The 27,241-nt window shown below is 35.0% G+C and overlaps 1 protein-coding gene across 6 annotated transcripts in view; it reads left to right on the plus strand.

The window, feature by feature from the left end:
• The window catches only part of TRDMT1 (tRNA aspartic acid methyltransferase 1), a 62,907-nt gene that overhangs the window by 19,740 nt on the left and 15,926 nt on the right, over positions 1–27,241 (plus strand). For 4 of the 6 annotated variants that reach the window (XR_006777740.2, XR_006777741.2, XM_087857658.1 and 1 more), the window contains exons 2-7: positions 7,339–7,448; positions 20,746–20,822; positions 23,341–23,412; positions 24,024–24,089; positions 24,857–24,926; positions 26,548–26,631. Coding sequence is in view for 4 of the 6 variants with exons in the window: in XM_045787651.2 (XP_045643607.1) it covers positions 7,339–7,448; positions 20,746–20,822; positions 23,341–23,412; positions 24,024–24,089; positions 24,857–24,926; positions 26,548–26,631 (479 nt within the window). In the remaining 2 variants the exon portion in view is untranslated. Of the gene's footprint in view, positions 1–1,602; positions 1,702–7,338; positions 7,449–20,745; positions 20,823–23,340; positions 23,413–24,023; positions 24,090–24,856; positions 24,927–26,547; positions 26,632–27,241 lie in introns of those variants that run through there. The other 2 variants (XM_087857657.1, XM_045787687.2) reach the window with 2 other exon arrangements.

The following is a 27,241-nucleotide window of genomic DNA, read 5'->3' on the forward strand; positions in this document are numbered from 1 at the left end:
GGCATTGATGAACACAGAAGTACAGGCTTATTAAAGACTTTTTAAGCTAATCTTGTTCTGAGCCAACAGAACACTGAAGAGGGTAATGAACAATAATCAGGAGTTGGTTTTAGAGATCAGATTTACTCATTTTCATACTATTCAGTTAGAAGATGTTTATTGGAGGCCAAGTGGGTGCCAGTTATGGCAATGTCTGGGTTCTGTGAGTACTCTGATACGCAAGCTATGGCCTGGGCTCTATCAGATCATGCAGTCTAGTGAGAGGTGGTGTCCTGGGATAAATGTGATGATAGTGTGAACTATCCAGCATGATGACACCCCGACGGACTGGCCCCCATTTCACTCCAGCAGGCTCAGTAAAAGCCTCCTGCAGGAGTCATACTTAGGCTGAGTGAGTCCTGAGGGAGCAACAAGAATGATCTAGGACAAGAGAGAGAGTATCAGAGGTTGGACATGGTAGGATAGGCTTTTTAACTATACACAGAGGCACTAGGATTGAGAAATTATGGCCCATCTGGGGCATGATAAGTAGTTGGGTATTACCTGGGGAAAAAAGTGTATGTGTATGAGTGTAGTGGGTATGAATTGGAAGAGTGAATTGGAATCGAGGGACAATGTCAAAAGAGGAGGCTAGACAGGTATGCAGCGTCCAGATCATGCTAAGAAGTTTAGATTTTAATGGGAAGACAGTGGTAAACTACCAGATGACCTGGAAGCTGTAGAATGATTTCATTAGAACCTGGGAAGAATCCTGGGAAACCCTGTAAGGGCAAATTTACTGATGTGAGTTCAGAAAAAAAGGGCATTTGATGCTATCATTGCTTTTTTTTTTTTTTTTAACAATTGACATTGTTACATATGTTGATACGTGTAGCTTATAAATAAACATGTCCATGGAACACTGACCATCTTTCTTGATAAGGTTTCTAAAATACAGACTTTTCTATAAGAAACAAAAACAAATGAAGGTTTATCTTTCTATAAGAAACAAAAACAAATGAAGAATTTAAAAATAAGCAGTCTAATATCACTTTCCAAGTCTTAAAACTTATCAAATCTTGATGGAAGGAGACTTTTCTTTATCTTAGGACAATAAATCATTTTAAAACTCCAAGCACCTTTTATAAAAAGGGCTTATGAACACTTAGTAATCATTAGAAGATCTGTTGCATGAAAGCCTAAGAAGTTAAGGTTTTGTCCTCTCTTTAGTAATCATTATCAATATTCATAGTTTGACCTTTGTTTTATGTCAGGAACCATAGAGGCTGTTGGGTAACACTCCAGCCATCATTCCAAAGGGAAACCAGAGCTTCCTTAGTGGTAGCTTCATGTCACCTTCTAATCAGTATTATGATAAATCATCTAAGGAAGTCTTGCCGTGCAAAAATATTTAGCAAGAGATTACTGGGGTTAGGAAATAGGTGATGCTGATTATCATTGTTCCAGAGTTTCAGCGGTTTTGCTTTTGAGATTTTGAGTGTATCATGGTGGTGTTATTAGTACTGATATTCCTATTAATATTGTTCATAGATTTTTGAGTTGTTTATTGAATATATGATTTTGCTTGGTTTTCTAATTTTTTTATATTTTCTTAAATCAAAGCTCCAGAGGTTTTCTACTCAGAGTACCATAGATGTGACTTTTAAAATATAATGAAGAAATAACATTATATGATGACAAATGGTGACAACACTTAGCATGGTGAGCACTGAGTAATGTACAGAGTTGTTGAATCACTGTGTTATACACCTGAAGCTAATATTGTATGTCAACTATGCTTTAATAATAAAAGTTTTAAAATAATGAGGAAAGTATTTGCTTTTGGTAGAAATTCACTTCATAAGGAAAATTTGGGGGGAATCACCTTTTATATTAAAGGAGGAATTCTTGGGGCACCTGGGTGGCTCAGTCGTTAAGCGTCTGCCTTCGGCTCAGGGCGTGATCCCAGAGTCCTGGGATCGAGCCCCACATCAGGCTCCTCTGCTGGGAACCTGCTTCTTCCTCTCCCACTCCCCCTGCTTGTCTCTCTCTCACTGGCTGTCTCTCTCACTGGCTGTCTCTGTGTCAAATAAATAAATAAAATCTTTAAAAACAAATAAAGGAGGAATTCTTGTATCTCAGAGAAAAACAATGTTGCTTTAATTTTAAAACTCCCCTGACCTCCATAAATATAAACTTTATATATTCATCCCTGTGGGTCTAGCAGAATGCTTGGCACACATTACTCAATAAATGTTTTTTGAATTATATTGATCCGGTCTAATCATGAATTGAACCTGAAATTCTCTTCTCACCACATACACATACACACACACACACACACATACCCACTGTCTAAACAACTGAGGAACTGTTAGGATTAGGTTCCTGCATCTGTTAGCATTAAGTTCAACTGTCAATAATAGAGACATCCAAAATAATAGTGACTAAAAGAAGGTAGAAGTTTGTTTCTTTCTCACATAAAGTAAGTCACTGGGTGGCTCATTCGGTTAAGTGTCCGACTTTTGATTTCGGCTCAGGTCATGATCTCAGGGTCGTGAGATGGAGCCCTGTGTAGGGCTCCGTGCTCAGTGGGGAGTCTGCTTGAGATTCTCTCCTTCTCTCTCTCTCTCTCTAAAAAATAAATAAATCTTAAAAAAGAAAAAAAAGTTATCTGGACATAGTAATCCAGAGCTGCTACAGTGACTCTGTGAAATCCTTTAGGACCTCAACTCCTTCCAATTCTTTGCTTTGCCAGCTCTGTAAAGTGGCCCTTCTCTTCATGGACTAACGTGGTGATTAGAGTACCAGCCATTATATTTATTTTTCAATAGTAGAAACCAATAGTAGAAACAAACCAGTAGTAAAAAGGCCAGACAGCACAAACAACTATCATGTTCTTCTTTCTTACACCTTAGTTCTTTCTCAAGATCCTTCTCAAAGTGGAGGAGGCAATGCTCCTCTTCTCCAAATTGCAGTGTATTATCTGGCATAGCATCTTTATTTTCCTTTCCATGTAAATTCAGTGTGTCCTTTTTAAATATTAATTTGGTACCTTTCTCTCTTGTGCCACTTTCCCAGCTCTGGTCTGTACACAGATCTCAAGCAGTTCCTGTCCACTCTCTGGTTGATAGGCTCTTGTATTTAGTTAGATCTTAGAAACAATGATCTAGTTTATGTTTTGACCCAAAGTAAGTTTTTTGTTGTTGTTTGCTGTTAGCTGATCTTTTAAGGAGATTTTCTAAGCAAATTAGATGAATTTTATGAAAAATTTGAAACTTATTTTAAATTTAATTCAGAGAAATGATTTATTTGCAAGTTTTGAAAAGCAAGAATCTTTCAAAGGGAACAAGAAATATACCTTGCCAATAGGGATAAAACATTAAGCAATCATTTTAAATTCAGAATCCTTCAGATCTGTTTTTGCTTAGTACTTTAATTCTTAAGCTGTCAGTTTGAACGAAAGGAAATAGACATGGGATATGTTCCACTGATCTTCCATTTCACAACTAGATGTCAGTGTTAACATACCTGACTAGGTGTCTCAGGTGTGATCATAATGAGCTCATTCAAGTAATTACTCACTTGTATGACACACAAATCAGAAAATAAATGATAAAGAAGAAAAAGAAGAAAAAAATAAGTTACTTTCCTTACTTCAAAATGGGTTGGTTAATTTTATATTTACATTTTTAAAAATTGAATTTTTCCCCACTTTAATAACTATGCACAATTAAACTTTCTGATCCATTTGGTTAGGAAAGGCAGGTAGTGTATAAACTTGTACTCTTTCACTACTACCAACCAAATGTTCTTCCCTACAACTTTTCCAGAAAGAGTGATCGGAAAAAGAAGGGAAATTATTGCTATTCAAATGTGTGTGTGTGTGTGTGTGTGTGTGTGTGTGTGTGTGTGTTAGACTCTTGCCTACTTCAGTAAGAGACATACATGAGAGCAGGAATTATGCATGCATTGTCGGTGACATTTCTTACATCTCCCTAGAAGGTCTCTCCTGGTACCCTAAATCTGCCTTTTAAATTCAGTCCTCCTGTAAACAGGAGCATGATGCCCCTTGTCTTTTCCTTGCAGATCCAATCTGACACTTTTAACATCATTTATATGCATTTCTCTAACTAGAGTGTTGTAACTTTTATATCCATGCTTCCTGTTGATAAATATGCAGAGTAATAGCAAATACCATGAATAACATCCAGGTGAAGCAGTAGATCATAGTGCTGAAAACACATCCCTACGCTCCACAATACTAAAAGATCCTGATGGGTTTTCCCAGTTCTCTCTCCCCTTCAAGAATTACCTCTCCTGCATGATTTAAGTAATAGAGCTCACTTATGCAAAATTCTATTGAGTTATATTCACTTTGATATTTTTGGTTAAACATTTTCAAAATATGTGTATGTGGCTTGACAGATTTTTAGAGGATATAGATTTGAAGTATCAGTAGAAAATATCAAGACAATTTGTCTTTGTTTTTTTGTTTTGTTTTGTTTTTTTAAAGATTTTATTTATTTATGTGACAGAGAGACAGCCAGCGAGAGAGGGAGCACAAGCAGGGGGAGTGGGAGAGGAAGAAGCAGGCTCCCAGCGGAGGAGCCCGATGTGGGACTCGATCCTGAAACCTCGGGATCACGCCCTGAGCCAAAGGCACGCACCCAGGCGCCCCAAGACAATTTGTCTTTGGATCTCAATTTCAGATTTCGACAGAATTGACAGTTTTGCTTATTTATTTATTTATTTATTCATTTTATTTAAATTTTAGTCATTTAACATAGAGTGCAATATTGGTTTCTGGAGTAGAATTCAGTGATTCATCACTTACATACCACCAGGTTTGCTTTTTAAAATTGTTATTTATAAAACTAACTTTTTCCTTAGAAACACACCAGAACAATTCTGTTTTGAAAAGGCAAGTTGAATTATTGTTAGTAATATCTTAGTACATTCATTTCTCACCACAGAAATAACTTTTTAGGGCATGCAGTGGATCCTAATTTTATAACAATCTAAAATAATGCATTAATAACAGTGCTTTTGCTTACTGACTTTTAAAATCTGTTTTCTGAGAAAGAATTTTTGGTTCATTGGTTCTTGAGTAGCCACATAAAACATTCATTTAGCAGTTGCTTTTTGTAAGTTTTTATGTCTTTCAGGCACATGATACAAGAACATAAAGTTAATTATTGATTGTGGTGCAGATTCTGCTCATCACTGTGTATTGTCAGTCAGCCTGAAAAAAGAGAAAAGCTGTATTAACCAACTCCAGGCAATCCCAGATTGCTGCATATAGCGTGGAAATGCAAGCAGGCTTCATCATGCTAATAACAAGATATCTTATTTAACAAAACAGTAAAATACTACAGTGAAGTTTTTGTAATTCTGAGCTCTCTTACAATGCTTAGTAGTAACTTAATTCTTGATCTGAATTATAACAAGTTTGTGATTTTGCAAAATAATCCTTATATACTAATTTTTTAATTTGTTTAAAAGCCGCCTTTTTTTTTTTTTTAAGATTTTATTTTTTTGAGAGAGATACAGCATGAGCAGAGGGGAGGGGCAAAGGGAGAGGGAGAAGCAGGCTCCCCACTGAGCAGGGAGCCCGATGTGGGGCTCCATCCCAGGACCCTGAGACCATGACCCGAGCTGAAGGGAGACACTTAACCAGCTGAGCCACCCAGGTGCCCCTGCTTAAAGCTTTCTTGATTTATGATCCTGATTTAAGATTTCTCTGATGTCTTTGACAAAGGTGTTATTTATAACTTTATGCTAAGGCAAATAACTAGCTATTGATTCTAAACTCATTGGAGGCAGCTACCTATGATATTACTAACTGGACCTCAGAGTTTCCAGTGACCTACTTACAAGGTAGCAAAGTACCTGGGAGATAATGTGCTAGCTGAGTGTCTTGAGCATAGCAGACATTCAGCAAATATTTACTTAGAGATATTTATGCCCTTGTTTTGTCTTGGACATCATCTCTGTTAGGCCTCAGTGTATAGTTGTGAGTATTTTCTGAGTGTGTGTGAGCCTTCCTTTTTACCCCACCTTCTGTGAACTGAGTTTTATTTCTGGTACCTCCTACCAGAGCCCTAGCTCCTCACATCTAAATTCTTTTGTCGTTTTTTGATATTTGGTACCTATGCTAACTATTAACAGCAAATGGTTATTAAAGAAATAGCTATTTGGAGGTACTATGCAATTTTGTAATTTTTTTCTGGTGGTTTTCCTAAGGAGTCTTAAATACTTTTATTTTTAAAACTTCACATTTTCTCCTGATTTGGGATAGGGAAATACATCATTGTTTTTGTATGTGTTTGGGTAAGAAGTGCAACGGGGGTGGTAATTGCAAAATATAATAGCAGCTATGCATGTTTACATAGTTCAGATTTTGACTGCCATTGGAACTAGAGTAAAACTCTTTGACACCATTTTGAAAATTATTATTATTATTTTTTAGAGAGGGAGAGTGGGGGAGGGGTAGAGAGAGAGGAAGAAAGAGAATCTTAAGCAGGCTCCATGCCCAGCACAGAGCCCAAGGTGGTGCTGGATCTCACAACCTAGATCATGAACTAAGCTGAAATCAATAGTGGGAGGCTGGAGGCTTAACCGACTGAGCCACCCAAGCACCCCTGACTATTATTTTTTTTTAGCAGCTAGAGAGAAGGGCCATGAAGGCATGCTCTTGAAATTATTTCCTTTACTCCTTTCTGTCCTGGTCTGTTAAAGATTTTTAATTTTTAATCTATGTAGTTTTTATATTTGGACACCAATTAATTGTTCATTTCAGTTAAAAACTTACCTAAACCTTAAGCAGGTGAATTTTGTGGGTATGTGAATTGTATCTCAATAAAACTGTTGTTTACAAACTTCTAAAACTTATGTAAAAGCATTTTCAGTGATAATGGGAAGCAGCTTTGTATTAATGTTAGAAGGTGAGGAGCAAATGGTAGTCAATTTATTCATATAGAGTTCCAAGTGATACGGTTTTTAAAAATATACTTCCCTTTTCTATTTTTGGTTTGTTTTAACTTAGGAAAACTTTCTGTTTAACTCATAAGTATATATCTAAATGGAGTGAGGAAGACAAATGTAAAGAGATAATGACTAAAACATTTAAATCTTATTTTTAGCGTCAGAATGCTATTTAGAGAGATGAACCAGAAGTATGCAAATATTCCATTTCATAACTCCCTGGCCTGGTTGTCCGTTGGAAATCTGAGATCTAGCTAGGTAATTGAGGAAGTGAGGAAAGGTACTACAAAATTCTGGATTTTGACTTCTCTGTAAAGTGACCAAGTTGATATTAAGGCCTTTACATTTTAAGATATTCACTTATCATTACAGAAAGCTGTGTGCCTGCGCAAGTGGTGGCCGCCGTTGATGTGAACACTGTCGCTAACGAAGTATACAAGTATAATTTTCCTCACACACAGTTACTGGCCAAGACAATCGAAGTGAGTAAGGTTGCTTATTGCTTTAATAAGTATATGGCAAGGAAAATGTGATTGAAAAACACTGTAAGATACTGGTTTCTGGCGCCTTCATTGGAGGATAAATCATATTTAAATGAAAGAGTTTAGGAGAAGGGAAACATTCTATATTCTATGAGAAGATGGCATGTTCTTTTTTGCCCTTATTTATTTTTAATTTTCAGTTTGAGAGAATGAGAATGAGAGAAGTCAGTATTTTGGTCTCCGAGACAAAGGATTGAAATGTAAGAATATGCCTGACTTTTAAATGCGTGGTTCTGTAATGATATTAAACTTTGTTTAATTCTTTACTTTCAAGCAATAGTCATGCACAATATATATGTATAACAGAGTAAAAACAAGAGAGGCAGTCACTGGCTATTACTTATTGAATGCTTCTTATTTTAGCAAGCCTGTCAAAATTAAAGGTAAAAGTACATTGATTCACTCTGCACAAGTATCTAACACTGATGTTGTTATTTTTAAAACAATATGAAATTGTGTTTTTCTCCTGTTTTCTTGTGAAAAACGTTACAACAAATTTCTCAAGTTATAATTTACATACAATAAACTGCACTCATTTGTGTGTAGTTTGAGTTTTGACTAATGTTACCAATGTGTAACCACCACAATCAGGACTTAGAACATCCATCTCCTATAGTGTTGGTTAGTGTCCCAACCCCCGGCAGCGACTGATCTCCTTTCTGTCATTACAGATTAAATTTTCCATTTCCAATATATCACAAATAAAATCATGAGTGTAATTTTTCTGGGTGTAACTTTTTCGTTTAGCATAATGTTTTTTGAATTCACCCATGTTGTTGTGCATATCAGTAGTCTGTTCTTTGTTATTATTGCTGAGTAATATTCTATACAGTGGATTTTATGTACTACAATATACACATTCATTCACATGGTGTTAGACATTTAGGTTATTTCCAGATTTTGACTATATAAAAATGTTGCTGTGAACATTCATGTACAGGTTTTTGTGTGGACCTTTGTTTTCATTTCTTGTAGATGAATACTTGGAATTGCTGGGTCATATAGTAGGTTTCTTTAATTTTATGAGAAAATACTGTTTTCCAGAGTGTTTTTACCATTTCACATTCCCATAATCAACGTTGAAGTGTTTCAGTCATTTCACATCCTTACCAGCACTTGATATTGGTAATTTAAAAAATTTTAGCCATTCTAGTGAGCCTATCATGCTATTGTGATTCTTTTGTGTGTGATGATTCTAATTTGCATTTCCCTGATGGCTGGTAATGTTGAGCATCTTTTCTTGTGCTTGTTGGCTGTTTCTGTATCTTCTTCTGTAATGAAATTTCTTGCCCAATTTTTATTATTTATTGTGTTTGTAATATCATCATTTCATTGTAAGTAGTTGTTTAAGTTTTCTGGATTCAAGTTGTCTGTCAGAAATGTGTATAACAAAGATTTTCTCCAGTTCTGTAATTTGTCTATTCATTTGTGTTCATCAAAATGCAAAACTTACTTATCTTTCTTTGTTTTTTGATCACATTTCTGTGTGTTCTAAAAAATTTCTGTTTACTCCATTTTCTCCTCATCTAGAAATTTTATAGTTTTGGCTTCTCCATTTATGTTTATGACCCATTTAAAGTTACTTTTTGTGTGTGTTGGAAGTAGCAGTCATTTACTTATTTATTTTTCCCAAATGCAGATAGCATTGTCCTGGCACCATTTTCTTTTCTTTTTTCTTCTACCATTTTCTGAAATGACTATACTTTCCTCAATTTCCTTGACACCTAAAAAAAAAAAAAAAAATAGGTCATAAATGTGTGTCTATTTCTGGACCCTCTCTTCAGAAGTGTCTATATGTTTTTCCTTACACCAATAACACACTCCTTGGATTATTGTAGCTTTATAATATGTATTGAAGTCAAGTAGGTTAAGTTCTCAAATTGCTGGGGTTTTTTTTTCAAGATTATTTTGGCTACACTGTCATTTACATTTCTGTGTAAATTTCAGAACAACCCTGCCGATTTCTACCAAAAAAAAAGATATTTTGATTGGAATCGCACTGATTGGTTTTAGAAGAATTGGTATCTTAATAAAATTGAGTCTTCCAGGCCATGAACATGGTATCTCTCTTCATTTATTTAGGTATTCTTTAATTTATATCAGCAATATTTTGTAATATTTGTTGTACAAATCTTGCACATATGTTAATTTATCCCTAAATATTTGTGGCTTTTGATGCTATTGTAAGTGGTATTTTAAAAAATACATTTACTAATTGTTTATTGCTAGCATATAAGGATACACTTATTTTTGTTTATTGACCTTGACCTTGTATCTTGTGACTTTGTTATATTGACTTATTCTGATAGCTTTGATTTTTTTTAGGATTTTTTCTACATATGCAATCATATTGTCTGAGAATAAAGAATTTTACTTTTCCCTTCCAATCTGTGTGACTTATTTTCTTGTCTTATTGCATTGTCTAGGACCTTCTGTACAGTGTCAATTAAATAGGATTACATTGGATATCCTTTCCTTCTTCCACATCCTAGGGGCAGAGTGTTCAGTCATTTACCATTTGGGATGATGTTAGCTGTAGATTTTTTATAGATGTATTTTATCAAGTTGAGGAAATTTCCTTTTATTACATTTTCTGAGGATTTTTATAATGAATGGGTTTTTAATTTTGTCAGATGCTATCTTTCTTACATCTTTTGACATGATTATATCATTCCCCCCTTTTATTCTTTTAATATGGTGATTATATCAATTTCTTTTTCTGAATATTAAGTCAGTATTGCATTCCTGGGATAAATCCTACTTGGTCATGATCTATTATCTATTTTTTGTAATGCTGGTTTAAATTTGCTAGTATTTTGTTAAGTATTTTACATTTAGCTTCTTAGGTGTTTTGTAATTTCTCCTCACTGTTTTAGTATGGTTTCAGTATTAGGGTTATACTAACCTTAAATTTTTTGGAAGAGTTTGACAAACAAGTATTAGTTCATCTATAAATGTTTGATAGAATTTAGTTAATGAAGCCATCTGGGCCTGAAATTTTCTTTGTGGGAAGGTTTTAAACTAGGACTTTATTTAATTGCTATAAGACTAGTGAGGCTTCCTTTTTTTTAAATTTAGTTTTAAAAATTTGTGATCTTTGAAGAAATTATCTATTTTATCTAATTTGTCAAATGTATTGGATTGATTTTTTTCATATTTCCTTATATCCTTTTTCTATATGTGACCTCTGTAGTGATGTACCATAGGTCATTTCTGATGTTAGTAATTTGTAAAATGCTGGTGAACCTGGAAGTTTACCAATTTTATTGGTCTTTTCAAGTAAGTAGCTTTGGGTGCAATTGATATTATCTATTGTCCATTTCTTTACTATTTCACTAATTTCTGCTCATCTTTATTATTTCTTTCCACTTACTTTGCATTTAATTTACATTTTTAAAATACTTCTTATAGTGGGACTTTAGATGACTGACTTGAGATTATTTTCCTTTTTTCATATAAACATTTAATGCTATAAATTTTCCTAAGTTTTGGCTACATTCCACAAATTTTCATATGTTGTGTTGATTTCATATAGTTCAAAATATTTTCCAATTTCCCTTCTGATTTCTCCTTTGGCCCATGTGTTATCTATAAGTATGGGTTTAAATTTCCAAATATTCATGATATTTTCTAGATATCTTTCTGTTATTGATTTCTCATTTCTGTTTTATTTGGTCATATGATTTCAGTTATTTTAAATTGTTGAGACTTGTTTTATGGCCCAGAATTCAATTTGTCTAGTGAATGTTCTATATGGTATTAAAAAGAATATATTCTTTTTTGGGGGGTGGAATGCTTTGTAAATGTCAGGTCAAGTTGGTTGATAATGGTGTTCAATTTTTCTGTATCCTTACTGATTTTTTCTATCAGTTGCTGAGAGAAGGGTGCTGTAATTTCCAACTACAGTCATGAATGTCTCTCTTTCTTCCTTCAGTGTTGTCAGTTTTTGCTGCGTTTTATCTTGAAGCTCTGTTATTGTTTACACTTTATGATTTTTTTGATTGAGTGACCTCTTAATCATTATGAAATGTCCCTTTTTTTCAGATTTTATTTAAATCCTAGTTAGTTAACATACAGTGCAATACTGGTGTCAGGAGTAGAATTCAGTGGTTCATCACAACACCCAGTGCTTATCATAAAAGTGACCTCCTTAATACCCATCACCCATCTAGCTCATTTCCTGCCCACCTCCTCCATTAACCCTCAGTTTGTTCTCTGTCATTAAGAGTCTCTTATGGTTTGTTGTCCTTTCTGTCCTTTCCCCCCTCCCATATGTTCATCTGTTTTGTTTCTTAAATTCCACATATGAGTGAAATCATATGTTGTTTGTCTTTCTCTGACTGACTTATTTCGCTTAGTATAATGCACTCTACCTCCATCCACATCATTGCAAAGAGCAAGATTTCATTCTTCTTGATGGCTGAGTAATATTCCAGTGTGTGTGTGTGTGTGTGTGTGTGTGTGTGTGTGTGTGATATCTTCTTTATCCATTCATCAGTTGTTGGGCACTTGGGTTCTTTCCACAGTTTGGCTGTTCTTGATAATGCTCCTTGAAATGTCCGTTTTTAACCCCAGGAAGTATTTCTGGTTCTGAAGTCTACTTTCCTGATAATAATATAGCTAGTTAATGTTTACATGATTATGTTTTTCTATCCTTTAAATTTTATCCTATTTGAACCTTTGTATTTAAATTAGATTTGCAGTAGACAGTGTATAGTTGGGTCTTGCTTTTTTATTCAGTCTCACAGCATCTACCTTTTAATTGGAGTGTTTGTACCATTTACATTTAAGCTTGTTATTAATATTTTTGGATTTAATTCTACTACCTTGTTATTTGTTTTCTATTTTTCCAATCTGTTTTTTGCTTATTTCTCTTTTTCTGCCTTTTGATATATTAATATTTTATTATTCTCTGCAAGTGGCCTATTAGGTGTACCTTATTATTTATATCTGTTTTATTTTCTTAGTGGTTACTCTAGGGTTTACAATATGCATCTTTAACTTATGGAAGCCCACTTTAAAGTGACATTGTAGCACTTCATGTGTTAATTACCACAATATACATCCATCTTACTCTCCTGTATATTTTGCTATTTTTGTCATACATTTTACTGCTACATGTGTTAAAACTCCAAATATGTTGTTACTGTTTTTGGATTAGTCAAATATTTATTAAAGAGTGTTAAAAAGGACATGCAATATTTTATATTTATTTGCATATCGTCTGTTTTTAACACCGTTCATTTTTTTTAAATCAAAATTTGCATGTGATATAATTTTCTTTCTTGCTGAAACACATCCTTTAGCATTTCCTATCATGTACATTTGGCTGGGGACAAATTATGTCGGTTCTTTTTTTTTTTTTTTTTTCTTTTTCTTTAAGATTTTATTTATGCGTCAGAGAGAGAGAGAGCACAACAGGGGGAGTGACAGGCAGAGGAAGAAGCAGGCTCCCCACTGAGCAAGGAGCCTGATGCAGGACTCAATCCCAGGTCATGTGCTGAGATCATGACCTGAGCCAAGGGCAGACACTTCACCAACTGAGCCACCCAAGCATCCCTATGTCCGTTCTTTTTGAGTGAAAAAGTATTTTATTTTGTCTTTATTGTGAAATATAATTTTTATTGAATCCTTGGTTGCATTCATTTTTGAAAGATGTTTTCATAAGTTCATATTTTCTATGAATTAAAACATTTTTTTCAACACTTTCCATTGTTACCTGGTTTGCTGAATTTCTGATTTCTGATTCCTCTTAATGTATTATGTCTTTGTCTGGCTACAATTAAGATTTTGTCCTTATCACTTGTTTTCAGGAATTTTATTTTGATCTATTTTTGTATATTTTTCTTTATTCATTCTGCTTGGGCCTTGTGCTTTTCTTTGTATAGTTTTCATCAAATTTGGGAAGGTTTTGGTCATTATTCGAATATTTTCTCTGTTCCCTATTTTCACCTTACTTCAAATTATACGTATATTAGATCCCTTCATGTTGCTCTGCTGGTCACCGAGGGTATTCATTTTTACTCTCCTTTTCTCTGTGTGCTTCATTTTGGATGCACAGTGTATTGTTATAGCTTCAGGTTATTTTTTTTTTCTTCAGTGTGTAACTTTTTGTTTCAGATTTTTTTCATTTTTAGAAATTTCAATTAATTCTTTTTTTTATGTCTTCAATTTGTCTCTTCATGTTTTTGTTTTCCCTCAGGTCTTTGAATAAATTGATATTAATAATGACTATTTTAAAATCTTTGCTAATTCCATCATCTCTCTCAGTGCTGGGTCTGTTTCTATTGATGGATTTCCCCACCACCACCTCCCTGCCCCCACCCCCTTCCCAGTTATGGGGTTATGGGTCACATTCTCTTGTTTCTTAGCATTTTTGTAATTTTTTTTTATTAGGAGCCTGGCATTGCAAGTTTTACATTTTTGAGTTCTCTAGTTTGTTGGATTTTGTTCTCACAGGCAGTTAATTGCAAATCAGCTTGATTCAGGGTATATTTTTAAGCATTTTTAAAAATGGGTCTTAAGTAGCCTTTACTGTAAGGATAGTCTAATCCCACTACTAAGATATGAACTTTCTTAGATCTCTATTAAATACCCCATGGGCACATAAAAAGATGCTCAACCTCACTAATCCTCAGGGAAATGCAAATGAAAACCACAATGAAATATCACCTCACAGCTGTTAGAATGGCTCATGTCAAAAAGACAAGAAATAATAAGTGTTGGTGAGAATGTGGAGAAAAATGAGCCCTCATTGAATCACTGTGTTGTACACCTGAAACTAATATCACATTGTATGCCAACTCCACTTCAGTAATAATAATGATAAAATACCCCAAGTACTCAACTAGATCTTCCTACTCTGGGTGACCTAGTTTTTTGGCCTACAGTTCCCCAGTCATTGTTCTTTTCCCAGAAGTTGTTCTTTGCCCTCCCTCATGGCATTTCACCGGATATATGCACAAGACACTCAAAGGGAATGCTATGCAGATTTCTGCATCTCTTTCTCTGTGTAGCTTCCTTCTTTCTGGTACTCTGTCCTGTTTTAGTGCTAATTATATTTTGGTGTTAATTTTAATAGATGATAATAAATAAACTATTCACATATAAGAAGGCTTGGAAGAGGGAAGAATGGAGGTAGGTACTTCCAGCTCACATGAAAGATCTGTAAGTTTGTCTGTAAGAAAAGAGTCTGCCTTCCTATGGCTTTCAATTTCTCCTTTGGTATTCCTTTTAGCCTGATGTAGAAAGAGTGTTATCATGTCTAGGTCAAATATAGGAGCTATGCTGAGGTCATGTTTTAAAAACGGGTAGAAATTTAATGGAAAACTTAGGCCTAATGAGAAGCTCTAGGGATTTTTTTTTTTTTTTAAGATTTTATTTATTTATTTGACAGAGATCGAGACAGCCAGTGAGAGAGGGAACACAAGCAGGGGGAGTGGGAGGGGAAGAAGCAGGCTCCCAGCCGCGGAGCCTGATGTGGGGCTCGATCCCAGAACACCGGGATCACGCCCTGAGCCGAAGGCAGACGCTTAACCGCTGTGCCACCCAGGCGCCCCTCTAGGGATTTTAAACTTTATAAAACAACATATATTGACCATTTGAACATTTACTACATGCAAGGTATTGAGCCCTTGGGGAGAACACAGATATGATGAAAATCTAGTCTTTGTCTTTAAGAATTTACCAATTAGTGCAGAAATTGGACTTGTAAACAGTTTTCTTTGGGATTTCTGATCGAATGTGGCAGGAAAAAAGTTACTTCTATTCTAAAACTCTATTCCTTTTCCTAATAGAAATAAGAAAAGAAGGGAAAGGGGGATGGAAAACCATCATTAATGAAAATAGGATTTAGAGATAAGCCAAAACAAGAAAGAAAACTATGAAGAATAGTGTCCAATGCAGTGGAAATGGGACAGAACTGAATGAGGATGGCAAAATCACAGGCAAACCTCTACATATCTTGAACAGAATCAAGAAGGAGAGAACGGCAAGGGAGAAGACCAGATGCACCTGGCAGTTGTTTGTTCTAAGTCAGGAGAAGAGAGATTTGAAAAATCCAAATCACTGGGCTGAAAGTGCCTTTGCAACCTCGACAGATTTCCTGCTCGCCCTGAATGCAAGATCATGGATTCAGAACAGAGGTGTACTGTTCGGTTAAAGGCTAGTGCAGGTCCTACCCAGAAACAGTGTGGCCACAAAGTTCCTATTTCACCTCATCTTCCAGCAAACTCCTCGATTCAAGTGGCCTCCATTAAAAAATAAATAATAATGAGAAAGGAACCAGTTTGAGGCTCTACTAATATTATACTTCTAAAATAAGGTACGAAATGTAAACAAAAAACAGAATATACAACAGAAATTTATGTGAAGAAGCAGAAGAAAATTTCAAACATACATGCCTCCATGGGCTTCAGGGATTAAATAAAACATGGCATCTTCAAAACAAGAACTCAAATAAATGTATACACCAGCTCAAAAAGCAATGGTAAGACAGTAATTGGGCTGGAAAAGTATCAGGGGTCAGGGAAAATAGAAAGAGGAGAAAAATAAAGCCATTATAGAAATGAAAGTCGTGTCAGGATAGCAAAAAGTAAAATGGACAGTGCTGCAAACCGAATCATGAAGGATAGAGCTTGAGAAAAAGAAAGCAAAATAAAACGGAAAAGAAATGCAAATCAGATGTTGCAGAATAAGATAGCTACCGAAGACAAAAATGATCTGCAATAAAAATAATTAGTACCTCTGGGGAAGACAATAAAATAAATGGAACAAAAATATTAACAGAAATAGAGGGAAGAAATTCCTAAAATAAAACCTACAACAATTCATAAACTGTAGGACTCGTGGGCCCTTATTGAAAAAATGACACATTTACTTAATCTAACTAAGCAAGAGAAGAATCCAATTCGAGAACCCAGGAATAAAGCTACCATGTTCAGAAAGAAATTATGGTTAGAAAACTGGGTAAAAATGTGAATCTTTGCAGTGTGGATATAATGTGATTGATGTAGGAGAACGTGAGACTCAGAAAAATATGTCTATTTGAAAGATAAGTGAAGCTGTGGATTTTTGGCACATTATTTAATGTTACTGTTAGGAGCTTAGCTGAGCTGGGAAAGACAGAGTTGCTTATTCAAGCAGCCAGACAATGAAAGAGTAAAGCCTTTATCACTTACTGTGGCGGTATAAGCACATCTGTAAAATAAGAAAACAGCAGGGCCCCTGCTCCATTTCCCCTTGCCACAGCACACTGGGGGAGAGCGGGTACGTCAGCACAGATGTGGGGGTCAGCTTACTGTCGGGGGAGTCCTGGCCTTGGGGGGAGTTGTAAGGGAGGAGGGCTGGGAAGGGAAGTGCTGAGTACCAGCCAGAATGGGGAGAGGTGTCTTCAGATTTCCACCACCTTCCCCCATAAGGAGGCCTTGGCAGAGCTGCGTGCAGCGGCCCTCTGCCCAAGGCCTCAGATAAAAGAGAACTTGACATGCAAACACATGAAGCGTGTGCTGGCCAGGGCGCTGAATCCTTGACCCCAACGGCCCGCAGAGACTCATGTGCGGACCGTGTTCCATTTCTGGAGTGGGAAGGGCAGCTTCCCCTCAAGGCCGGCAGGATGAAGCCTTTGTAACTGCCCACAGTCAGGCCTGAAAAATCACAGAGAGGGTTTTAACCAGGAGCAAGACTCCTCGGGTATAAAATAACTAGTAAAATAAAACTAAAGTCTGTAATTCATCTAGGTAGAAAATGAGGAATTACTAGTCACTACTATATAAACTTCACGTGAGCAGAAACCTTGTCTGTTGGTTCATTGTTGTCACAGACTTAGCACAATGCCTGGCATATAGTAGATACCCTGAAATGTTGGTGCATCACTTTCTGAACGTGGTTGAATGAACAACATGTTGTGGCTAAAAAAATGGACAAATATCAGGTAATGGTGACAAAGGATAATAGTTTCAAAATAGGTATTAGTTAGAATGGATTTCAAGGCAAGAGCATTTAGGAATCACAGAAAGTTACTTTATAATGATGATTAATACAGTCCTCAAGAAAGATCTGATTGTTGTATTTATGCACAAGATAACATCAGAGTTCATAGAACAGGAAATGGTAGGAAATATCCACTCAGTTTATATTGGGTACCTACTATGAGCCACAAAATAGGAAAATCATTATCTTATGAATATAAACTCGGTAATTCTAAGTAAAATATGACCAAATAATCAGAAGCACATCAAAAGAACAATGTAGCATAACTAAAATGGATTTTGTTTTGGGAAGTATAATAACAATTTAGTACTTAGGAATTCTGTTACTGTTATTCAACACGCTAATAACTGGAAAGAGCAAAACTATGTATTGGAAAATATTTGACAAAATGCAGCGTTTTCCAATTGGTTTTAATCTTTCAGTACAATTAGGACAAATGCATTCTACTACCGAAGTGTATGTTGTTTACTGGCTTTGTGTGTAGTGTATGTGTGTTTATATTTCTATTTAAACACAAACATGCACGTGTATCTCCAAATCCAGTAGCATGCTACGTGGTAAAACCTTAAAAGCATTCTCACTAAAATAATGGATAAAACAAGGACGTCTACCTTTGGCACTGTTATTTAATGTTGTTGTGGATTGTTAGGTAATGTACTCATGCAGGAGAAATAGCATATAAGCATTAAGGAGGATTCTAAAGAATAATGGTGTAGGCCTGGAAAACAAAAATGTACTGTCCTAAAAATAGTATGAGGAACAATTAGTGCATTTAAGAAGGAGGCTGTTTACAAAAATATGATAACCAATAGCTTACTATATATATAAACAAAGACGTGTTAGAAAATATAATAGAAGAAAGTTTCTATTTATAGTACCAACAAGAAACTTACAAACACTGAGAAATAAGGAACAAGCAATCTGCATGACCCAGGGGGGAATAAAAGATATTTGAAAAAAAAAATTGGCAATATGGCTGAATATTGTACAAATTTCAGTTCTCTTTAGATTAAGTAAAATTTACTGAAATTGTCAAAAGTTGTTTTCTAACCTACGAAGTTTTTCCTAAAGTTTAAATGACAGTTAAGTCTGAGCACAGTCAGGAGACTTTCTGCAAAAAGAAATAATAGAGCTAGTAGGAGGACCAATAAAACTGCTCATCAGCATGTGATTAACAGTGCTGCCACACTGAGCTGACCTAATGTTCTCTGAAAGCAAAGGTGTTCTTATGACTTCTATGGCCGATTATAGAAAAAGAATAGAGTTCCTTTAGGTTTCAAATATCAACTTATTAAAGTTAATTTGAGTATCTCCATAACTCCTTTCTTGAATTTCAACACATTTATGTCGAATCCCAGGTTAAATAAACTCGTGAATGGTTTGACTGATTATTTCTTGTATAACTGCACTATCATTTGATTTTTTTTTAGAAGATCACTATTTTGAAGAATCCTTTAAAATTGTAAATTTTATGCCAGCCTGTATTGGAGGCAGTGACTCTGCTTACTTCTTTCAGATTCTAGACATACAATGCTCCCGATGTAAAAGATTATTTCATTTTTACTCTCGTTTTAGAAACATAGCTTTAATCAACCCGTATTCAGTTAGGAAATCAGTAAGTTGCTTATCCCGGTCGCCCTGTGCTGACAGTCTCTCTAACTTGAGTGTGATGTGCTGTCCGATCGCACTGCTCTGCCTGGTGTTTCCTGACAGACTGGTCAGGGCGTGGTTTGCACATTGTTTCCCTGAGATCCCAGGGATTCAGAGGTGCTGTAGGAACTTTTCAATATTTAATTTTGTTTTTATGTTACATATACACCTTAAACTACTTCAAAGCCTGTGATTTAAAAATGATAGACACATACATTCAAACTTTTAATACAATAGAGAGAATTGATGTGTTCCTGAGGTTAATTCACTCTTTACGGAACTCAGAATGAAGCTTGTCCTGCCTTATTCATGTCCTTGAACTTCTTGGAAATGTGTCATAATTAGGAAAGTTGTGATTCTAGTCTGGTTGCTTGTTTCTGGCTAAGCATATACACTAAGTGCTTAATGAGAATTGGAAAACCTATGACTTGTTTCTGTGTACAGCAGACCCCCTTATCCACGTGGGAATATATTCCAGGACCCCCAATGGATGCCTGAACCCTCAGATAGTACCGAACCCTGTATATATACCATGTTTATTCCTATACATACATACCTATGATTAACGTAATTTATAAATTAGGCACAGTAAGAGATTAACAACAATAACTAATGATAAAATATAACAATTATAACTATACTTTAATAAAAATTATGTGATTGCGGTCTCTCTCTCTCTCTCAAAATATCATATTGTACTCACCCTTCTTCTTGTGATAGTGTGAGGTGACAAGATGCCTACATGAGGAGATGAAGTGAGGTGAATGACATAGGCATTGTGACGTTAGGGTTAGACTACTAATGACCTGACCATAAGTCAGAAGGAGAATCTTCTTTTCTGGACCCTGATTGACTGGGGTTGACTGAAACTGGAAAGTGAAACCACAGATAAGGGAGGGACCACTGTACTGTATTTATCTTCTGATACATAAAATAGAAGCAAAATAGCATATTTTTCGACTGCTTAACCCAATAAAGGTTATATTGATTAATATTATCTGTTACCTTTTGAAGTTTTTTGACTACACACAATTGTAAAACAGTATAATAATTGTGGATATCTGAAAATGGGACCTTTTTTCATCTGGTGATATTTTAACAGAGATCTACATGGAAGGGATGGTGGCTAGTCAGTATATCACATTTCCTAAATAATAAATATTATTGATAGAGAGGTGTTAAAAATTTTCATTGACCCTATGCTAAAAATTCATTAATTATAGAATGTTCTCTATGTTTGACTCCAGAAAACACAGCAGTGTTAGACTTGAGATGTCAAGAGGCATGAAACACTTAGGATTCAGGAAGTTAGCATTCCAGCTCTGCTTCAGCCAACTCTGAGTCTTGGGGGAAGTCACTTAGGTTTCAGAGCTTTGAATTACTCCTCCAACTTCCTTCATAAGATTGCTTTGGGAAGTTAGGTTAACTGAAGTTAATTTGGAAAATGTTAAGTGTTGTATAAACTTCTGAGTATTATAAATAAAACTGCTAAGGGTTATAATTTCTGATATATTCAGTTATAATTAGTTAGCATTTTTCCTTCTTCCCTATTGTGTGCATCTTTTTATATTTTTTTCCCCCAATGTTCGTTCCTTAGGGCATTACAGTAGAAGAGTTTGACAAATTGTCTTTCAATATGATTTTAATGAGCCCTCCCTGTCAACCATTCACCAGGTATGTATTTAAATATTTCTCTGTTGAGGAAGAGTACTTGCAAGAGATTCATTAAATCAAATTATACCATAGTTTCAAGCATGGACACTTTGAAGACTATTAGCTGCATTTTCATAATTTTGACAATTTTCATAAATAATTCCTTTTATGTATTCAGATTTGTAATTCAGCATTAATCATAAAGGAAATAGCAATTATTACCAAATGAGCAAAGCAGTTTGGTCGATAGAAGATATGTAGAGACTGTATGGGACCTCTTTTATACCTACCTACGATACAATATTTATTTCTGACCTAAGTTACCTTAAATTAATTAAACTAATGAGTATTCAGAAATATCTTTCTAACTGATTAATAAAGTAAATTTTCATAATATTCAATTCCCAAATTACTTAATTGTAAAATTTAAAAGCTAATCAAGAATGCATTTGTGAATTTTATGTTTCTCAGAATTTAAATGTACATTGAGTAATTCTGACTTTATATAGCTATTTTGCAATTCGTGTTTTTTTATTATGTGGTATTTATTTGGCTGTGTGTTTCAGGGAATTAGATCTTAGATGAAATCTTGACTAACCCATCTTCATTTAGATATTTTTAATTTTAAATAATAGTAACTGGGGCACCTAGGTGGTGCAGTTGTTAAGCGTCTGCCTTCGGCTCAGGGCGTGATCCCAGCGTTCTGGGATCGAGCCCCACATCAGGCTCCTCCGCTGTGAGCCTGCTTCTTCCTCTCCCACTCCCCCTGCTTGTGTTCCCTCTCTCACTGGCTGTCTCTCTCTGTCAAATAAATAAATAAAATCTTTAAAAAAGAATAAATAATAACAATCCTCCATCTTACATGGAGTATGCCATTTAATTTAACAAGCCTATGGGATATTATCATCATCTTATAGGTGAGAATCTGAGGTATAGAAAGATTAAGTAACTTTTTTTAGGCCATACAATTAGAAAATGTCAGAGCCAGGATTTATCAGTTATTTTATATATTCCTATTTAAATGTATAAGATGATTTTAAGTGAGATAGCACATGTAATAACAATTCTAATTTAAATGAATATTCTCGTGCTTAATTTACATGTTGTTTTGCTTTATTTAAACAACTCTCTAGGAAATTAATTCCCCACGGACTTATTGTGCACTTATAAGCCAGACGTTGCTTTTGATACTATAGTTCCCATCCTCAAGGAGCTTATAGCCAAAGGGAATGACTGACAAATAATTATCATATAATGTAATATAAGCTATATAATCAATGAATGCTGGAAGTGCTGTGAGAGCACAGAGGAGAAAATGGCTTGCTGCATGCCAGAAAACAGGAGTTCTTTGAGAGGCAATATCTGAACTGTGTCTGAAAGCAGACTGGGAATTTATCAGAGAAGGCAGAGAGCATTCCACGTAAAGATGCCTCCAAACATATGCAAGCAGATGGCCTGTTTAACTACAGTAAGTAGGAGGTACCGAACAGAATGCAGCCCCAGCACTGTGTAGCCTCATCCATTACAGCACTGGGCCTCCTGTGTCTTCCCTACTACCAGCAGCCCAACTCCAGCTGCTGATGGCAGCTGTAACTGATTCTGTAATACTGTCATCATTGCAACGCTGAGAGGAAAGGGACACACTGAGAAGACCCCAAGATTTCTGAGGTATCTGTTCAACTCCACTAAGTGTCCATCTGACCCTCAGAGCCACAGATGATTCTGGCCCTGCTGGAAGGTATGAGGGAACTGACACGTGATATTAAGTAACTCATCTAAGGCAGTGAAGCTAGTAAGTAAAGAAGTCTTAAACTCTGGTCCTGTTTCTACTACCCAGGCCCAGTCCAAGTCTTCATTTCTGCTTGATTCTTGATCACATTGAATCTTACTTGTAAGATCTAATTGCTAGTCCAGATATTGCCTGTTTACATGTCCTGTTCTGACCTAGTTAGTCTAACCAAGTTGTAATTCCTGCTTGTAGAATCAAGCATTCAGGTTAAGCCTCTACTGTTTACATTGGACAAAATTATTTTAGTCTTACCTACTATGGTCTGCTTAGATGGTGATTACTTTTCAGTGCCATTACTCTATGTTGCCACCCTACCCAACCACCTCATTCATCTGAACTTTTGTTGTCTCATCTGGGAAAGAGCAAAAGGTGTCATCAACCAGGTGTGTGTGTGTGTGTCTGTGTCTGTGTCTGTGTGTCTGTGTGTCTGTGTGTCTGTGTGTCTTTCCTAAACAAAGTGATTTTAAGAGGGTAATTAATTTTATTCTCTATTGACTATTTGTTCTTCTTCCCTAATGTAAGTCATTTGGCATATTGTTTTATAATAAGCGTATTTATTAAATAGGCAAGGCTTTTTTCATTTTAATTGAGTAAATGCATTTTGTTTTCTATAGCAACAAAGATGATCATATTTTTTGTGAACACCAACTAATTTCAGTTCTCTCAGTTTTGATGTTTTAAAAGTGATTTGGTATCTTCCTGTAAGGAAGATTCTTGGTGAATTTTATTTGTACCTTCTTTATTCTTCAGAATTGGCCTGCAAGGTGATGTGACTGATCCAAGGACGAATAGCCTCTTATATATTCTAGATATTCTCCCAAGGTAAAAACTTAGATTTTTGTACAAGCTTACCTTAAATTTAAAACTTTGGATCTGGAAGAATGTGATATTTGTCATTGTATAGAGATTAGCAGCTTATACATGCAGCCTTCGGATACTGTGCATGTCATTTATCTTCTTCTGCCATGACTGGTAGAGTAACTGCAAATGTTTGCCAATTCTGTGGTTGCCACTATAGTGAGTGACAGGGAATTACATCTAATAGCTAAATTCTGTTGCCTCTCCTTACAGTGTTAATGCAAATGATTCTAATGTTAGTGGATGCTGTTGTCCAAGGCCTGGAAATTTGTGTGAACCCTAGAAGCTGCCATTCTATATAAATGGCAGCCCTTTCAGTTGTGCAGTTCAGAGCCTCTGTGTGAACTCATGTTTTCTGATAAAGTTCAGTGGAAATTAAGATTTCAAATGTTAACTTTATTAGCTATGCCATTTTTATGGGGAAAATGAATAAAATATAAGTTGTGTCTATCCTCTATAATATCCTTTTATAAAAAGAGAGAGTTCAGAAAATTACCTCCCACAAGTGAGGATTTTCTTCTTACCTCTTAGTAATGACATGTTTAGAATTCCATTTGTTTTTGTTTTTGTTTTAGGTTACAAAAATTACCGAAATATATTCTTTTAGAAAATGTTAAAGGCTTTGAAGTATCTTCTACAAGGTAAAAATGTATTTGCATTGTGTTCATCTCAGACTTGGTATATTGTAAGAGCCATTGTGAAATAAAGATCTTAAAAATAAACCCACACATTCTGACATTTTACATATATTATATATTTTATTCATCAATAATGATTTTGACTAAATATAAAGTTTCAAAAAGTTAGGTTCACCTGATTCTCTTCCATTTTGATATGTTTGAATTTTTGCAGAATGAGCACTCAATTTTAGCTGCTTATATTGTTGCCTCTTTCTTTGGAAATAGGGATGTTCTCAGTAAGAAATGTTCTGTTGATAGGCATTTTCTGTCCTGCAGTTAGGAGAAGCAAGCCCATCAGAGCCCTTTCAGGTGGTAGCCCAGCCAGAAAGTATCCATGTCCTTGAACTGGCTGCTGTCTGATTAGTGCTTGCCCATCCGATTTGCTACAGATAGAGTTCTATCCCAGTAGCAAATTTATCATCAGTGGACTAGTGATTCTAACTCTGGATAGAATATAGCCCCCGTCGGGATAAATTATAGTGGCAGCTTTATTTACTTATAATAGAAATCATCTCTATCTTTTTTTGAGAAATATAATTTCTCAGATACTGGACTTAATAATTAAGATCATTCACAATTTTTCGTACTAGGATCATTCACTTTCGAAACAACTTGGGTGGAGATACAGTTTTCACATAAAATGAAGTTTTATGTATAATTTTTTATATAAGAACCCTATTTCCAACTACAGGGTGAAAGCTTTTCTTTTTTCTTATTCTTTTTTTCAGAGACCTGTTAATACAAACATTAGAAAATTGCGGTTTTCAGTACCAAGAATTTCTATTATCTCCAACCTCTGTAGGTACCACAATTATCAACTTTCCTATAAATTTTCCTAAAGGGAATTTGACTCAGTAAAAAGAATAGCTCTATTTTGAATATTAAACTTAAATCTTGAAATTGTTCAGGCATGGGTCTTACTTTATAAAGAATATTGTACAGGCATATAGATTTATTTATACATATTTTATGGAAAATATGTAGCTTGAAGAGAGTATATACATTTCTTTCTTTTTTTTTTTAAAGGTTTTATTTATTTAACAGAGAGAGAGAGAGAGAGAGCACAAGCAGGGGGGAGGGCAGGCAGAGGGAGAAGCAGGCTCCCTGCTGAGCAAGGAGCCTCACATGGGGCTGGGACGCTGGGATCATTACCTAAGCTGAACGCAGACACTTAACCGACTGTGCCACCCAGGGGTTCCAAGAATATAAATTTCTTTTCACACAGAAAATAAAGGATAGTATATTTTGAAAATCTGTGACATTTGGTATTTCCTGATTTGGAAATGCTTCAAAATCATCCAAAATGGTAAACAAAATGAACATGTGATAGTTTTCTAATCAGTTTTTTTGGGACATACCATTAAAAATGCAAACACTGTGAAATCTTGCCATTTTTCAATGACATGGATGGAGCTAGAGGGTATAATGCTAAGAAAAATAGGTCAGTCAGAGAAAGACAAATATCATATGATTTTACTAATATGTGGAATTTAAGAAAGAAAACAAATGAGCAAAGGAAAAAAAAGAGAGAGACAAACCAAGAAAACAGACTTTTAACTATGGAGAACAAACTGATGGTTACCAGGGGGGTGGGGGATGGGTTAAACAGGGGATGGGGATTAAGGAGTGCCCTTGTGATGAGCACGGGGTGTTCTATGTGACAAATAACTAAATTCTACACCCGAAACTAATATAACACTGTATGTTAACTATACTGGAATTAAAATTAAATTTAAACTAAATTAAAATGCAAACATTGCTTCTATTTCATGAATATGAAATTGAAGTAAGTGGTTATATTTGGAAGATCTTTTATATTACAAGTATCACGATCTGCTTTTTCTTTTATCATTGTGTTTGTTAGCCTCTTATTATCTTTAGCCTATTATACAGTTATTTGCCCTGAAATTAAAAGAAAATCCATTTCAAAAATTAGATGTACATGTACTATGGAAATTGGCATTATGTCTGATCTCATTAAGTTTATTTCATATTTATTGCCTTCTAACTTTTAAAATTTAGTGCATCCTCCTTTTTTAATAAAGTGAGGCAATAAATAGCCAATAGCTATATTTGAATTTTATTTTTTATGATCATTATTAATAATGAATGTGAGAATGTCTATATAACTTCTTATCTGGGAAATAGAAAATGAAAGTGACTCAAAGACATGACTCATCAGATTCAATCTCTGTTCATTCAAATAAAGGTACAAAGCACCAATTTAAAAGGTTTAAGAATTTGCTACAAAGTATTAAAAGGTTTAAAAATTTGCTACACACTCTTCTACATATCAGTAACAGAATTTTTTCTGGCAGAAACTAAATGCATACCTGTATGAGGTTTTTTGTTAGGTGCAACAGCTGATACTGGTCTCTTTAATTTCCTTATAGTAACTAACTGCTCTGCTTTACTCCAGCTTGGCATTCCAAATTCAAGGCTACGATATTTCCTTATTGCAAAACTTCAGTCAGAACCATTACCTTTTCAAGTCCCTGGTCAGGTATTATTATTATTATTATTATTATTATTATTATTATTATTATTGTTATTAATCTACTGTAAGTATATCTCAGTCATCTAATTTATTTCAAGAACTACTTTGTGGAAGCTTCTATGTGTCCTACTGAGCCTATTAGATAGACCATGACCTAGGTCTATTTCCTAGGGCTTTTTCCTTTCCTGGTACTGTTTTTATTGTTTTAAACAAGACAAAAAACGTTTCTTCCATTATTAGAAAAAAATATAAGTTGAAAAAACTATCATCAGTGCTGTTATCCTCCTTTTCCCCTATCATTTCCCTTTTGACCATTGACTATTTTGTATCTGTCATTTTACCCCCAGTAGAAGCCATTGATTGTTTTTGATAAAATTCAATTACACTGTCCTAACAATGGCTTAACACTATTTTAACACATTGGTTGCATTTTCTTTGAAGTCAGTGCTGTTTAGCCTTAATTGACTAAAATATAGTGATTAGTACAGGCTAGGATAAAATGTTCAATTTCTATAGATAGGTTCTCTAATTATGCAAGTAGCTGTACATCTTTCCATCAAAATTGCTGTGGAAAACAGAGTTTTAGTGGTTCAGTGAAGTTCTCCTTAATAGTCAC

The sequence above is a fragment of the Ursus americanus genome, chromosome 31 (genome assembly GCF_024610735.1).
Source record: "Ursus americanus isolate L20-20 chromosome 31, mUrsAme1.1.p, whole genome shotgun sequence".
Lineage (NCBI taxonomy): Eukaryota > Metazoa > Chordata > Mammalia > Carnivora > Ursidae > Ursus > Ursus americanus.